Here is a 14271-nt window from a genome sequence, read left to right on the forward strand (position 1 = left end):
TTTGTAAGAAGCACTAAATGTCTTCATTTCATCATTTTAAAGTGCTTATAGCCATTTTTCCCTCACAAATAATTTCAGGTTTTTAGTAGCCTTGCTAATCTTAATCATCTTCCATCCTTAAAGAACTAGTTATGGAAGATATCTAAAAGGAAGGTTAAATATGTAGTGTTCCTCCTATAGAACCATGGTTATGTCCAGTTATAATGTAAGGGAATATTATATAGCAAACGTAGAGAAATTCCTAGCTATTCAAAAGAGTTTCTGTGCCTCATTAAAATTTTGGCATCAGTGTTCTAGCAAAAAGAAACTGAAAAAATGTATTACCAATGGTGGCACATATCTTAACATGCCCTTTTCTTAGAAGAGGGCAATTAGGATATGGTCATTACTGTGCAGCTGTGTGTTTTGTATTCTTTAAACCAAAATCATCAGATGTGTAGAATTCTTTAGCTAGAACTTGAACAAAGCATGAAGGATTTTACTGATATCTGTTACAAACTTGATTCCTAAAAGTTTAAATAGCAATTCTACACTTAAACTCAACATACAGTGAAATGAATTCCTGTATCTCGTATTGTTCTCATCAAGTACTTTTTACTTACTATAAAATTTTATGATAAGGCTTCAACTTGGGCATGTTGTAACTTTAATATCTAAACAAGGAGTGAATATATTGAGAAGTTAGAATCTTGGAATTTTATGCTACCAAATGCTAAAACTTCTAAAAATAGCCCAAGTTTTGTTTGCCTCTTAGATGGAGAAAAGTAATTTGTGGATTTAGAGTGTCCTTCAGTCTTTTTTTTTTTTTTTGAGATGGAGTCTCGCTCTGTCATCCAGGCTGGAGTGCAGTGGCACGATCTTGGCTCACTGCAGCCTTTGCCTCCCGGGTTCAAGCGCTTCTCCTGCCCCAGCCTCCCGAGTAGCTGGGACTACAGGCACATGCCACCATGCCTGGCTAATTTTTTTAAATTTTATTTTTAGTAGAGATGGGGTTTCACCATAGTAGCCAGGCTGGTCTTGAGCTCCTGACCTTGTGATCTACCTGCCTCGGCCTCCCAAAGTGCTGGGATTACAGGTGTAAGCCACCATGTCCCACATCCTTTAGTCTTTTACATAAATAGTTGTTTTACTTTGGCTCCTATGAGCATAACCAAAGCATAAAATAGGTGCTAATTCAGCTATCTGACCCAGTCATCCCTGTGCTAGTAAAAGGTACAATCATGAAAAGTATTAAGAACAAAGGATACCGTTCTGAATTGTAGAAGCAATTAAGCTACGTTTCTTGATGTTTGTAGCTCAACAGAGGCAGAAGGATCCAAAGAAAGAGGCCTGGTCCATATCTGGCAGGCAGGATCCTTTCCCATAACACCAGAGAGATTGCCAGGCTGGGGAGGAAAGACCGTTTTGCAGGCAGCCCTCGGAGTAAAACATGGAGTTCTTCTGACTGAAGGTAATGAAGAGAATGGCTTAACAAATACGAACTGCAATGCTAACAAATGCCTGAATGTGGAAAGTCAGGTATGGGAATAATTGGGTACTAGGGGTTCTTTTCTTTTTTTTATTTTTTTGAGATGGAGTTTTGCTCTTATCACCCAAGCTGGAGTACAATGGCGCGATCTCGGCTCACCGCAACCTCTGCCTCCCAGGTTCAAGCAATTCTTCTGCCTCAGCCTCCCAAGTAGCTGGGGTTACACGGGCCCACCAGCACGCCTAGCTAATTTTTTTTTTTTTTTTGAGACGGAGTCTCGTTCTGTCACCCAGGCTGGAGTGCAGTGGCACGATCTTGGCTCACTGCAAGCTCTGCCTCCCAGGTTCACGCCATTCTCCTGCCTCAGCCTCCCAAGTAGCTGGGACTGCAGGTGCCCGCCACCACGCCCGGCTAATTTTTTTTTTTTTTTGTATTTTTAGTAGCGATGGGGTTTCACCATGTTGGCCAGGCTGGTCTTGAACTCCTGACCTCAGGTGATCCACCTGCCTCGACCTCCCAAAGTTCTGGAATTACAGGGATGAACCACTGCGCCTGGCCTAGGGTTTCTTAATGAACTGTTTCTGTTTTCAAGATATATTCTTGCTCCCTTATCAGAAATCAGATTAGTTCTTAAATTTAAAATATACCATTAACTAGAATAAAAGGAACAACTATAGTTTTAAAATTTTATAGTAATAAATAAATGAAAAATTAGCTTTTAAAAGGTCACCTATTCAGAGACTCTTTTGCTATAACTTTTGTTCATTAAGTCTATCAGAATAATAATGCTAATAATAGCTAATGTTTGTTAAGCAGTTGTGTGCCAGATACTATACTAAGCCCTTTCCATGTGTTATCTCACTGAATCTGCACTACTACCTTGTGAGGTAGCTTCTATTATTATTCACAGATAAGGAAACTGAAAGTCAGGGAGATTACATTTTCCCAAGCACACACAGCTATTGAAGTGTCAGAGTCAGGACTGGAACTCAGTCTGTTTTCAAAGCCGGCTTTTAAAGCCACTTGGCTGAACTTTCGCAGTATAATTTTTTTTTCAGGCATAAATAGCAATTCACAAGACATATTATAAAATCTATGAGTCTATTACAGAAACATGCTATAATTTATAAAGGTACCTTTAATCTTAATGGCGCTTTATCAACTCAATCTTGGCAGATTTGATTTGGGCACCAATTGCCGTCTACTTCACTAATTTATACATTTCTGCTCTGCAAGCATTTATTGAGATATTAAATAATGATTTGGCATTTTCTTTCTAGGAATTAAAGGAAGACAAATTCTAGGAAACAAGGATTAAGTCTGGTCCTGGTGGTTGTATGGGATAAACATGGATTTCTTTTTAGTTTGTCTTATATCAGTTTTATTATAATGTTATTATATGATTCAGGACTTTAAAAACAATCTTACTTTAATAATGTGAACTAGATTCAATACCTGTCCTGTGAAATTTAAAATATGTAGTTCTCAAGCAAATATAATTGGAATTCTATTGTTTTCAATAAGATATTTGGAATATTTTCATTAAGATAGTGAAACCGGCTGGGCACAATTGCCCATGCCTGTAATCCCGGCACTTTGGGAGGCCAAGGCAGAAGGATCCCTTGAGCCCAGGGGTTCAAGATCAGCCTGGGCAACATAGGGAGACCGTGTCTCTACAGGAAATATTTAAAAAATAAGCCAGGCATGGAGGCACACACCTGTAGTTCCAGCTACTTCAGAGTCTGAGGCAGGAGGATAGCTTGAGTCTGGGAGACCAAAGCTGCATGCAATAAACTGTGATTATGCCACTGCACTCTAGCCTAGGTGACAAAGTAAGATCCTGTCTCAAAAAAAAAAAAAAAACCAGTTAATTCAACTATAAACATAGTATCTTTAGAATCATACCTTCAAGGCTGGGACAACTGAAGGAAAACTTTTCAAAAATATTTACATAACCTATCATTGTTTATGTTTAAGCAGTGTCCTGGTATTAAGTGTCACAGTTACCAAAAAAAAAAAATCTAATACAAGTGTGTGTTTGAAATTGCATACAGATCTCCAGTGCTGTCTTTTTCAGCTGAGGAAATGGTTGAGTGCTAGAAATTTTCAAGGTTCTTCATCTCTGTTAAATATGACCATTAGCTCATAATTCAATGAAGATACTTCATTGATTCACTTTTTTTTTTTTTTTTTTTGAGACGGAGTCTTGCTCTGTTGCCCTGGCTGGAGTGCAGTGGCACAATCTCGGCTCACTGCAACCTCTGCCTCCCAGGTTTAAGCGATTCTTCTGCCTCAGCCTCCTGAGCAGCTGAGGCTACAGGCGAGCACCAGCACGCCCGGCTAATTTTTTTTTGTATTTTTAGTAGAGATGGGGTTTCACCATATTGACCAGGCTGGTCTCAAACTCCTGACCTTGTGATTCGCCTGCCTCAGCCTCCCAAAGTGCTGGGATTACAGGCATAAGCCACTGCGCCTGGCCTGTTTCACTATTTTTTATATGCTCCAGTTTTTGTTTTTTGTTTTTTTACGGAGATGAATCTGAATATCCGTTTGTTTGCAGTATTGCTCTTTCTAGTGGAATAATGTTAATTGAAAGACTTGGTGAGCTTTTTCAAGTATATTGTTGTATTAGGAAACAAAGTTTAAAAGAACTTAACCAGTGAGCTTATTTTCTCATCTTGATCCAGACTCTACATTTCCTAATAAATGCACATATCTTCGCTCTAGCCGCTATTGAGTCCTTACTTATATAGATGTGATGAGTTAACTTGAATGTATACGTGACCATGTATAATAGGTCAAAGATAAAGTTTGCATGTTTTCATCATCAACTCAATTGCTGCCTTATGAGAAAAAAATAATGCTTATTTCTTCATTAATTAAAAAAAAATCATAAGTCTCTGGTCATATGGAAAAGAAAGGATAGTGGGCTTGGTTCAGTATTTTTCAAAACCCATAGCCAAGTCTTTGTGTCACTGAATTTTTAGCCAGCGTAGATTATGTGCACCTGCTCCCAAATTCCCACAATACTACAGTAAAATTAAGACTTGGTAGCATACCTGGATATACGTAAGTTATTTATATACCCAACTCACTGGTGTCTTCATTAATTCTAAAGCTAGCCGGTTATTCTGCTGACAGGTTCGTTTGCTTTTTTGCTTTGTTCTGTTGTGATGATTTGCTTTTTATTTTTAACATTTTTTGAGGCTTAATTCACTTTATTTTTCTTGTATAAAAACCCTGTGTTGTAGCCATAGCTGGAGCCTGGGTCCTCTGCCCAGAGACTCTGGTGTGGGTCTTGACAAGGTGGCCAGTGAATTCCTGAGAGGGAGTCCCCCAGTCTCCGTCCAGAGGTTGGGGGCCAGTTAGCTGTAGGTCTTGGAGATGGCATCATAGGTGGGCTTGGTGAAGTTAGCCAGGGTGGCAGTGCAGCCCCTGGCTAAGGAGTAGCAGTCATTGATACTGGCCATCAGCAGCAGCTTCTTGGGCACCAGGGCTAAGAGGATGCCAGTGCCTCTGGGTGCAGGGATGAGGCGCACCAGCACAGAACCACAGCAGCCTGTCATCTTGTAAGGGACCACATGGTGCTTGCTGATCTTGTTCCCCCAGTAGCCTCTGTGCACAGGGACAATGGAGAGCTTGGCCAGGATGATAGTCCCTTGGATGGCAGTGGCCACCTCCTTGGAGCAAGTGGCCATTGTAGTCCCACTGGCAACAAACACCTGGAACCTGGTGTATTGGCCGGTGCATGTCTGCTTCTGCACCGGGATAATCTTCAAAACCTCATCCTTGAGAGAGGTCCCCAGGAAAAAGTCAATGATCTCAGACTCCTTGATGGGCAGGGAGAAGAGATAGATTTCCACCAGGGACTTGATCTTCGTGTTCTTGACCAGGCAGTGCAGCTTAATGATGGGTGTCCACTCCTTATCCTCAGCCTTGCCTCCTTGAGCTCTGTGGCCCTGACCCTGGCCCCAGATGCCACTGTCCAAGCCTCCAAGGAAGTCGCTGTGGTTCCCCATCCCAGGTTCCCTGAGGCCTCCAGGCCCTCCTGCTGCACTGGCATCATCTGCCATTTGATGTTTTTTTGGAGAAGAAGCTGATTTGCTTTTTAAACAAATCTCACCTCAGAAAGACTAGCTAGTATCTAGTACATAAAGTCCAGGATGAGCATCCCACATTTAAAAATTTGACATCTAAAAGGATCCAAAATCCAGAACTTTCTGAGTGCTGATGTGATGATGCTCAAAGGAAATGCTCATTGGAACATTTCAGATTTGGGATGCTCAGTCAGTAAGTATAAGGCAAATATTCCAAAACCTGGACCTGAAATCCAAAACCCCTCTGCTCCCAAGCGTTTTGGATAAGTGATACTCAACCTGTATGTTTATGTAACATCTCAAAACTGTACATAACGTGCCATACAATGTGAAGACAACCATGTCTTGTTAAGAACTGGTGCTTTCTGTACAGCCTAGAGGCATAAAATTAATTTCTTAGTTTTGGCCAAAATGAATCTCTAATATTTTAAAGCCATTGCATAATTTTCTGCTGTTCCAACTTGTTTACTAGTAATGACTTGTAGATATTAGTGAATGTGTCTGTTTTGTCTTATTTTTTGCTTATTTTATCTTAACATGGTTATTTATTTTGCCTTTGAACACTTGGAATCTGCTTCTGTAATAGCCTGTGATGGTGGCCATTAGTAGTGGATTGATGTGAGGAGTTTGTAGGATGAGGCTGAAGGAAAGGAGTAGCCTCCTACAGTTTGTAGGAATTCTCACCATAGTGCAGAATATTAAAATGAGCCATTTTTTAAAAGATGAATTAATGTGAAATATTGTGTGCTTAAACCAGATTTCTACAACTGCTTTGGAAAATTTAAAAAGAAAGTCCAATTTGGTTAAATCTAGAGGGCACTAAAAGATTGCTGTTAAAATTTTTAGTTAATTCACTAACCCTTTTTTTTTTTCTTTTTCCTTTTTTTTAAACTTCAGATGGTGAGGTCTACAGCTTTGGGACCCTTCCCTGGAAAAGTGGACCAGCAGAGATTTGTCCAAGTAGCCCCATTCTAGAAAAAGCCCTGGTTGGGCATTATGTTGTTACTGTGGCAACAGGAAGCTTCCATAGTGGAGCAGTGACAGACAATGGTGTCGCATACATGTGGGGAGAGAATTCTGCTGGCCAGTGTGCAGTAGCCAACCAGCAGTATGTGCCGGAACCGAACCCTGTCAGCATTGCTGATTCTGAGACCAGCCCTTTGTTAGCAGTCAGGATTTTGCAGTTGGCATGTGGCGAGGAACACACTCTGGCATTGTCAATAAGCAGAGAGATTTGGGCATGGGGTACCGGCTGTCAGTTGGGTCTCATTACCACTGCCTTCCCAGTGACAAAGCCACAAAAGGTAGAACATCTTGCTGGGCGAGTGGTGCTTCAAGTTGCCTGTGGTGCTTTCCACAGCTTAGCCCTTGTACAATGCCTCCCTTCCCAAGATCTGAAGCCAGTCCCAGAACGATGCAACCAGTGCAGCCAGCTCTTGATTACTATGACTGACAAAGAAGACCATGTGATTATATCAGACAGTCATTGTTGCCCATTAGGTGTGACACTGACAGAATCTCAGGCAGAAAACCATGCCAGCACTGCTCTCAGCCCCTCCACTGAAACCCTTGACAGGCAGGAAGAAGTATTTGAGAACACTCTTGTAGCCAGTGATCAGTCTGTTGCTAGTGAACTGAATGCAGTCAGTGCTCAGACCACGAGCAGCGATGCCATATCCTCTCAACAAAACGTCATGGGAACAACTGAAATTTCTTCTGCCAGAGACATGCCATCATACCCTGACACCCAAGCAGTCAGTGAATACCTGCGGAAACTGTCAGATCATTCAGTAAGAGAGGACTCAGAGCATGGTGAAAAGCCAGTGCCATCTCAGGTACCTGCTAAATTTTATAAAATAAAAGTGTTTCTAGAGTTGAACTGTGTGAGCTTTTCTTTAGAAACTTTAAAATGAGTGAGGCTTGGTAGCATTTTTTATTTTTTGAGTTTGACTATAATTTTGTTTTATCAGGCAAGCCTAGATAAAGGAAAGAACCTGGATTAATCCAAAATGACTCTTTATGTTTAAGTTCTAGGCCTTTATGATATTGAAAGGTGTCATGTTGGGCTTGTTTTGTAAGTAGGAACATTTCATTTTGTTTTTCTTGCTAGAACTTTTTTTCTATGGCTAAGGTACTGAATGTTGGTGGGCCCTGAATAGTTTAATATAACTATACATTCACAAACATTCTTCTTACTTGTGTAACACTGTTCAGAATTCTGTAGAGAAAAGTTCTTTCCTTCTTTAACAGGGAAGGTTGCTTTGTGGCAGATCCTTCAGTTGTAGGCAGATTTAAAACTTACAGGCAATTACATGTTTCAGTTTTTTTCAGTTATAGCTGTTGTCCTTACTAGGCTTTGTTTGAAGAGCTGGCTAATATTTTCTCTTTTTGTTTGTTTGTTTTTGAGATGGGGTCTTGCTCTGTCACCCAGGTTGGAGTGCAGTAGTGCGATCGTGGTTCACTGCAGCCTTGATCTCCCAGGCTCAAGCAATCCTCCCAGTTCAGCCTTCCAAGTAGCTGGGACTACACACGTGCCATCACACCTGCTGATTTTATTTTATTTTTAAGTAGAGAGGAGGTTGACCTTTGTTGCCCAGGCTCATCTCAAACTCCTGAGCTCAAGCAATCCTCCCACCTCAACCTTCCAAAGTGTTGAGGTTACAGGCAGAACCATCATGCCCAGCCTATTTTATGTATCTTATTAAAACTGTTTTCGTTTTGAAGATTTATGGTAGAGTGAACAAAAGCTATTTATCAGTAGCACATGGTAAAGCTTGAGTTCCCGCTTAAAATAAATTGTTTTAAAAGGATTATTTCTGGCCTGTGATCCCAGCACTTTGGGAGACCAAGGCGGGCAGATCGCGAGGTCAGGAGATCGAGACCATCCTGGCTAACATGGTGAAACCCCGTCTCTACTAAAAATACAAAAAATTAGCCAGGCAGGGTGGCAGTCACCTGTAGTCCCAGCTACTCAGGAGGCTGAGTCAGGAGAATGGCATGAACCTGGGAGGCAGACGTTGCAGTGAGCCAAGATTGCGCCACTGCACTCCAGCCTGGGCAACAGAGCAAGACTCCATCTCAAAAAAAAAAAAAAGGATTGTTTCTGTGTTTCACTGTTAGTGTGGCCCTTTGATTTTGCTTTACCAAAACTCTAGGAAAACAAAGGATCATAATCATAAAAGATCTGCCCTGCGGTGTTTCTTTTTAGGTTTTTGAAACCACATAACCTCTTGCTTCTCAATTCTTATTGTTTACTGTGTCAGAATGCGAACATGAAGGTGTTTTTAGAAATAGTCTTTATTTCACAATCCATTTACTGAAACTTGTGGGTATTTGAGTTTTTTAAAAATCAAGGATAAGCTGTTTGAAGAAAGATATTATAAAGTCTGAACAAAGCAAAAGTAGTAATTTAATAATGCATGTAGAAAATTCTTAGACTGTACATGCTTATTACCTTTAACTTACTTTGTTAAACATTGGAAGTTTTTGTTACTTATGCTAGTAACAATGTGTGTGTTTCTGTTGAATTAAATTTAATTTATTTAAATTAAATAAATGTGTATTTCTATTACATTTAATTTATTCTCCGTAAATAACATCTCAATCATATAGCTAATTCACGAGGAATTTATGTGTTCTACAGCAAGTTTTTTCTCTTCTGGTGAGATATAACTGAGACTCTCTCACTTGGGAAATAAACCAAAGTAGTATTGGTTGACTGGAATTCCTAAAATTATATATTTCATCAAAATTGCTAATTGTGTTTTTTGTAGGGGAGGGCTTATTTACTTACTATATTTTAAAATGTAGTTAAGTAGAAGGAGCCAGTTAGAACAGTAGTTCAAGGTTTATATAAGGTAGAGTTTTGTGACTTTGCTCTACCTAGTGGTCAAGAACCCCCTAAAATAGTTACCTCTAAATACCATCACTGCTTCTGTAAGGAGTCTTTGTGAACAAAAAGTGGAGACAGTGACACTAGTTCTTTTGAACAAGCTATCGTGGGAGCTGTATCACCAAAGAAGTAATAGACTTTGTATTTATTTTTTGTTTTATTAAGTATATTTGTTTATTTTATGGACTATTTACAGACTACTCATTTACATGTAAATAGCTCTTTTGAATTGAGCATTTAATTCAACAAAATGTGGTGAGTACTTACATGTCAGGCACTTTGCTAGGTACCAGGAATTATTTCCTTTAAGAAGTCAGAAACCAGTGTTAAAATACACACACACACACACACACACTATTTGTATTTTAATTTAGGACAAATGAAGGAATGTGTATATTCCCTTTGAGATCTTTGGGTACAATAAGAAGCATATTTTTCAATATGATCTATGCTGATGAGATGAAAGCTTTTTTATGTGTTTGGTAGGTACATTTAATGACCTTCCTTTTTAGGGAACATTGATGTTTGACAGCTTAGAGTAAATTTCTACCGATTTTTCATTAAGATATCAGAAAACTTTAGTTTGACTTTCTAGTACACTTCTAGAATCACACTAAGAACATTGGTTCCAAATGTTTAATTATTAACCTACCACATTTGCCATCTGTGGTAGCAAGAGCAAAGGTAATCCTGCAGCTTGTCTAGCCCCTGGGTCATAGAAAATAACTCATTGCTGAGCCAGTAAAGGCACTCGAGCTTATTAGCATGATTTGGGAGATGATAGGTTATAGGTATAACTTATTTTTCCATCTCTATATGCTATATCTAAATTTCAATTTCTAAAGCATTTCAGGGAAAGCTTTTTTTTCCATAAAATCTAATTTTTTTCCTGCCACTTCTAGGTAGTAGTCTGTATAACTTTTCCTGAAAGTGATCAATAATGAAATTTCCATTTTTTCAGCCTTCCATCCAGGGCTGTCACAGTACACATGGTATTAAAGGCAGTGTTTTCCATGCTTTTTCTTCCCTCTACCTTTTTACTATATTTAATTTTATAAAAGCAGCTGAGGCTTATTTTTAAATACCTTAGAAAAATACAACATCCAGACAAAAGGAAGTACTTTGGAAAAGGAACTGTATTTTGAGTACTCATTTCCTTTTAATGTGTTAACTCCATGATCGAGAAGAGAATACCTTTAGTTGAAGGTAAAGAGAACTTCTCCTGTCATTTTAGATTCTTAAAGCAAACAGCAATGGATATTAAACTTTCTTTTTATTAATTGCTTATTGTATAAGGGATTATATTTTTATATAATTTTTTATGTGTGTATATTTTAGCCTCTTATAGAAGAAGCAATTCCTAATCTCCACAGCCCACCTACCACAAGCACCTCAGCCCTAAACAGCCTGGTGGTCTCTTGTGCATCTGCTGTTGGTGTGAGAGTGGCTGCTACTTATGAAGCTGGTGCCTTGTCACTGAAGAAAGTTATGAACTTTTATAATACAACCCCTTGTGAAACTGGAGCTCAGGCAGGCAGTAGTGCCATTGCCCCAGAAGGTTTGAAAGATAGCAGGGAAGAACAGGTTAAACAGGAATCAATGCAAGGAAAGAAAAGTTCAAGTCTTGTGGATATCAGAGAAGAAGAAACAGAGGGAGGCAGTCGAAGACTCTCCCTCCCTGGATTGTTGTCACAAGGTAAGGAAATAACCAGGTTTTATGAATTGACTTTTGGGGAATCTAGGATGCTCTTAACATCACATGCTGTATTATTGAAAAAAACTTTCCTAATTATGAAGCTGACATATTCAAATGTCAAAGTTTATCTAATGGTGGTTTTAAAAGAAAATTGCATGTTTATCTGCTTTAGGTATCACTAAAAAGTTAGAACGTAACTTTTTCTTGATGTTTGCTCCTGCTTTTGAACCTTATTATGAATCTTATTTTATTGTTCTGGAGTGTTACAATACCCTTCTTATTTCCTAATTGGGACCTATACTCCACACTGATGAGGTTGCAGATGTGACCATTGGATAAGTGAGGAATTACTGTACTTGACTTGAAAGAGGAGAGAACTCTTAAGCTTCAAGAAGAGAAAATTTCATTTTCTGAGACTGTAGGCAATAAACTTTTTAGAATATTACACAGTTGGCTCTTCTCCTTTTCTCAGTCAGTTCAGCAGTCTTAGCCATCTGGACTTGAGCTTCTTGAGAGTGGCCTGCAGACCGGCAGCATCAGCAGCACCTGGGAACTTGTTAGAAATGCAGACGCTCAGGTTCCACTCTCAACTTACTGAATCAAAACATGCATTAAAGCAAGATCCCCCAGGTGATTAGTATGCACACTAAAGTTTGAGAAGCATTTGATGAGACTAGGAGTTGGCAGACTTTTTCTGTAAAGAGTCAAAGAGAAATATTTTAAGGTTTGTAGGCCATCCTGTCTCTGTGACAACTACTCAGCTACGCTGTGGTTATGTAAAAGCAGCCAGAGTCAATATGTAATGAATGAGTGAAGCTATATCCCAACAAAACTTTATTTACAAAAACAGATGGTAGGCCCTGTTTGGCCCATGGGCTATAATTGACCAGCTCCTGGTTTACATGATTTTGTGCAAAGCTCAAAAATTAGGAAATCTAGACTAATAAAACTTACCTTTTTTTACTCTGCACCTGTTTCTCCCCTTGCTCTACTTACTGAACACTTTGTGCCACTCTTATTCTGCCTCCTAATTCTAATTACCACCAGATTTTCCTCTACACAAATAAAACTTAAGTCCTGATTAATTTGAATATATATATTATATATATATGATGTATAAGAAGGCCTATGATCTCTATTAAGTCTGAAGGAGAATCTTGCACCAAATTTTTCTTATTCTTAAGTGTTCTTTACCATTTTAAGTATATAAATATATTTGTAATCTCTTTGAACTACAAATGTGGAATATTTTTTTCATGTCATTAATCATGATTCCCACTAATAGACTTACATCCTAAGGTTAATTTTTACTTAGTAACCTAAAGTATCTTTAGAAAAATTTTACATGTCTTCTTTTCCCCTCTCTAAGAATTATCTGGAGTGCATCCTTGAGGAATCCTCAAGTAGGTTTATTTGAGTCTCTGTATGCATAGAAATGATACATTCACCAGAAAAGATGTTGATATTAGGTAGTGATGATCACTTTTCTTGAGGCCCAGAAGTTAATGACTTAATGACTAAGCCTCTGCTGAGTGACATTTGATGATTTTCTTCAAAACTTACCCGGGCATCAAACACTATTCACATAGTGTTATGTGTGTTTGATGTAATTTTGAACACGATAAAAGATGGCCGTGTTCTTTTAAAACATTTTTTAACATCTCTATAAAATAATTTGAAATAGGCAAATACAAAACCTTTTTAGTATTTCCCTTTCATGATCTTTTTCCCGCCTTAGAAATGTTTACATTTTATAGCTAAAATGAATTCTTTATTACAATTATTTGTAATATATTTGAACTTAGACCTTGACTTAGAAAGCCTTTTTGTGTTTTAAGAGATGGGGGCCGGGCACAGTGGCTCACACCTGTAATCCCAGCACTTTGGGAGGCCAAGGCAGGAGGAGTGCTTGAGTCCAGGAGTTCGAGGCCAGCCTAGCCAATATGGCAAAACCCTGTCTCTACTAAAACTACAAAAATTAGCTGGGTGTGGTGGTGCGTGCCTGTAATCCCAGCTACTCAGGAGGCTGAGGCAAGAGAATCGCTTGAACCCAGGAAGCAGAGATTCCAGTGAGCCGAGATCTTGCCACTGCAATCCAGCCTGAATGACAAGAGTGAAACTGTCTCAAAAAAAAAGATAATGTCTCGCTATGTTGCCCAGGCTGGAGTACAGTGTATTCACAGGTGCAGTCATAACACACTATAACCTCAAACTCCTGTGCTCAAGGAATCCTCCCAACTCAGCCTCCCCAGTAGCTAGGACTGCAGCCACTTTGCCTGGCTCTTTAATTTTTGTTTTCAAATGGGAAAAATATTTGTCAGCCTTAGTGTAGTATTTGTTCAGCATATTCTTTAGAATACAAGTTCTATAGGATGCCACTAGATGTTAGAAAAGGATTCTGTGGCTAAATGTTTGGAAGTCCAGCTGGGTTAAACATATTTAAACAGGGATTTTATTTACAGGATTTGTCACCACCTTCAGTGTGTGCTAATGTGTGTGTGAATCTCTGCAGAGGAGGTAGTGGGAGGATAGATTGTAGCAGTGAGTATTTATCAATTTCATTTGACTAATAGGTCCCCTTTTCTACAGAGAACCTCTAGAATATGCTTCAAAAATACCGTGAGTGGTGTATGTTTTTGAAAATGTTAAGTTTGTCCAAATGATATGTTTTCTTACCCTCTGGACTCCCACTCCTTCATCCCATATCTGGTTGGTTTTCAGTTTCCCCCAGGCTCTTAAGAAAGGCTGCACGGGTGAAAACGAGGACAGTGGTTCTGACCCCCACATACAGTGGAGAGGCAGATGCGCTCCTGCCTTCTCTGAGAACAGAAGTGTGGACCTGGGGGAAAGGGAAGGAAGGGCAGCTGGGGCACGGCGATGTTCTGCCTAGGTAAGCGCTACCACCTTTTACTGATAGGAGTTGGCTTAAACAAATAACCTCTCTCCTGGGAAGGTCTCTAAATCTCACTTTCCTCATAGAGGAAATCTGGGCTCTTCTAGCTTCAGATTATTATGCACCATTAGCTCTGATAAAAAGTTGTCACTTTAGTCTTGAATTTGTTCTTAACAGTAAAGGACTTGGTGGGCGCAGTGGCTCACACCTTTAATCCTAGTGCTT

At 39.3% G+C, this 14271-nt stretch overlaps 1 protein-coding gene across 4 annotated transcripts in view; it reads left to right on the forward strand.

Moving 5' to 3' along the window:
- ALS2 (alsin Rho guanine nucleotide exchange factor ALS2) overlaps positions 1-14271 on the forward strand; it is an 82814-nt gene that overhangs the window by 12188 nt on the left and 56355 nt on the right. For 3 of the 4 annotated variants that reach the window (XM_033230692.1, XM_033230693.1, XM_033230691.1), the window contains 4 exons: positions 1296-1450; positions 6463-7400; positions 10796-11153; positions 13875-14043. In XM_033230692.1, the coding sequence (XP_033086583.1) occupies positions 1296-1450; positions 6463-7400; positions 10796-11153; positions 13875-14043 (1620 nt within the window). The remainder of the gene's footprint in view (positions 1-1295; positions 1451-6462; positions 7401-10795; positions 11154-13874; positions 14044-14271) is intronic. The other variant, XM_033230694.1, reaches the window with a different exon arrangement.

The sequence above is a fragment of the Trachypithecus francoisi genome, unplaced genomic scaffold (genome assembly GCF_009764315.1).
Source record: "Trachypithecus francoisi isolate TF-2019V2 unplaced genomic scaffold, Tfra_2.0 Lachesis_group13, whole genome shotgun sequence".
Classification (NCBI taxonomy): domain Eukaryota; kingdom Metazoa; phylum Chordata; class Mammalia; order Primates; family Cercopithecidae; genus Trachypithecus; species Trachypithecus francoisi.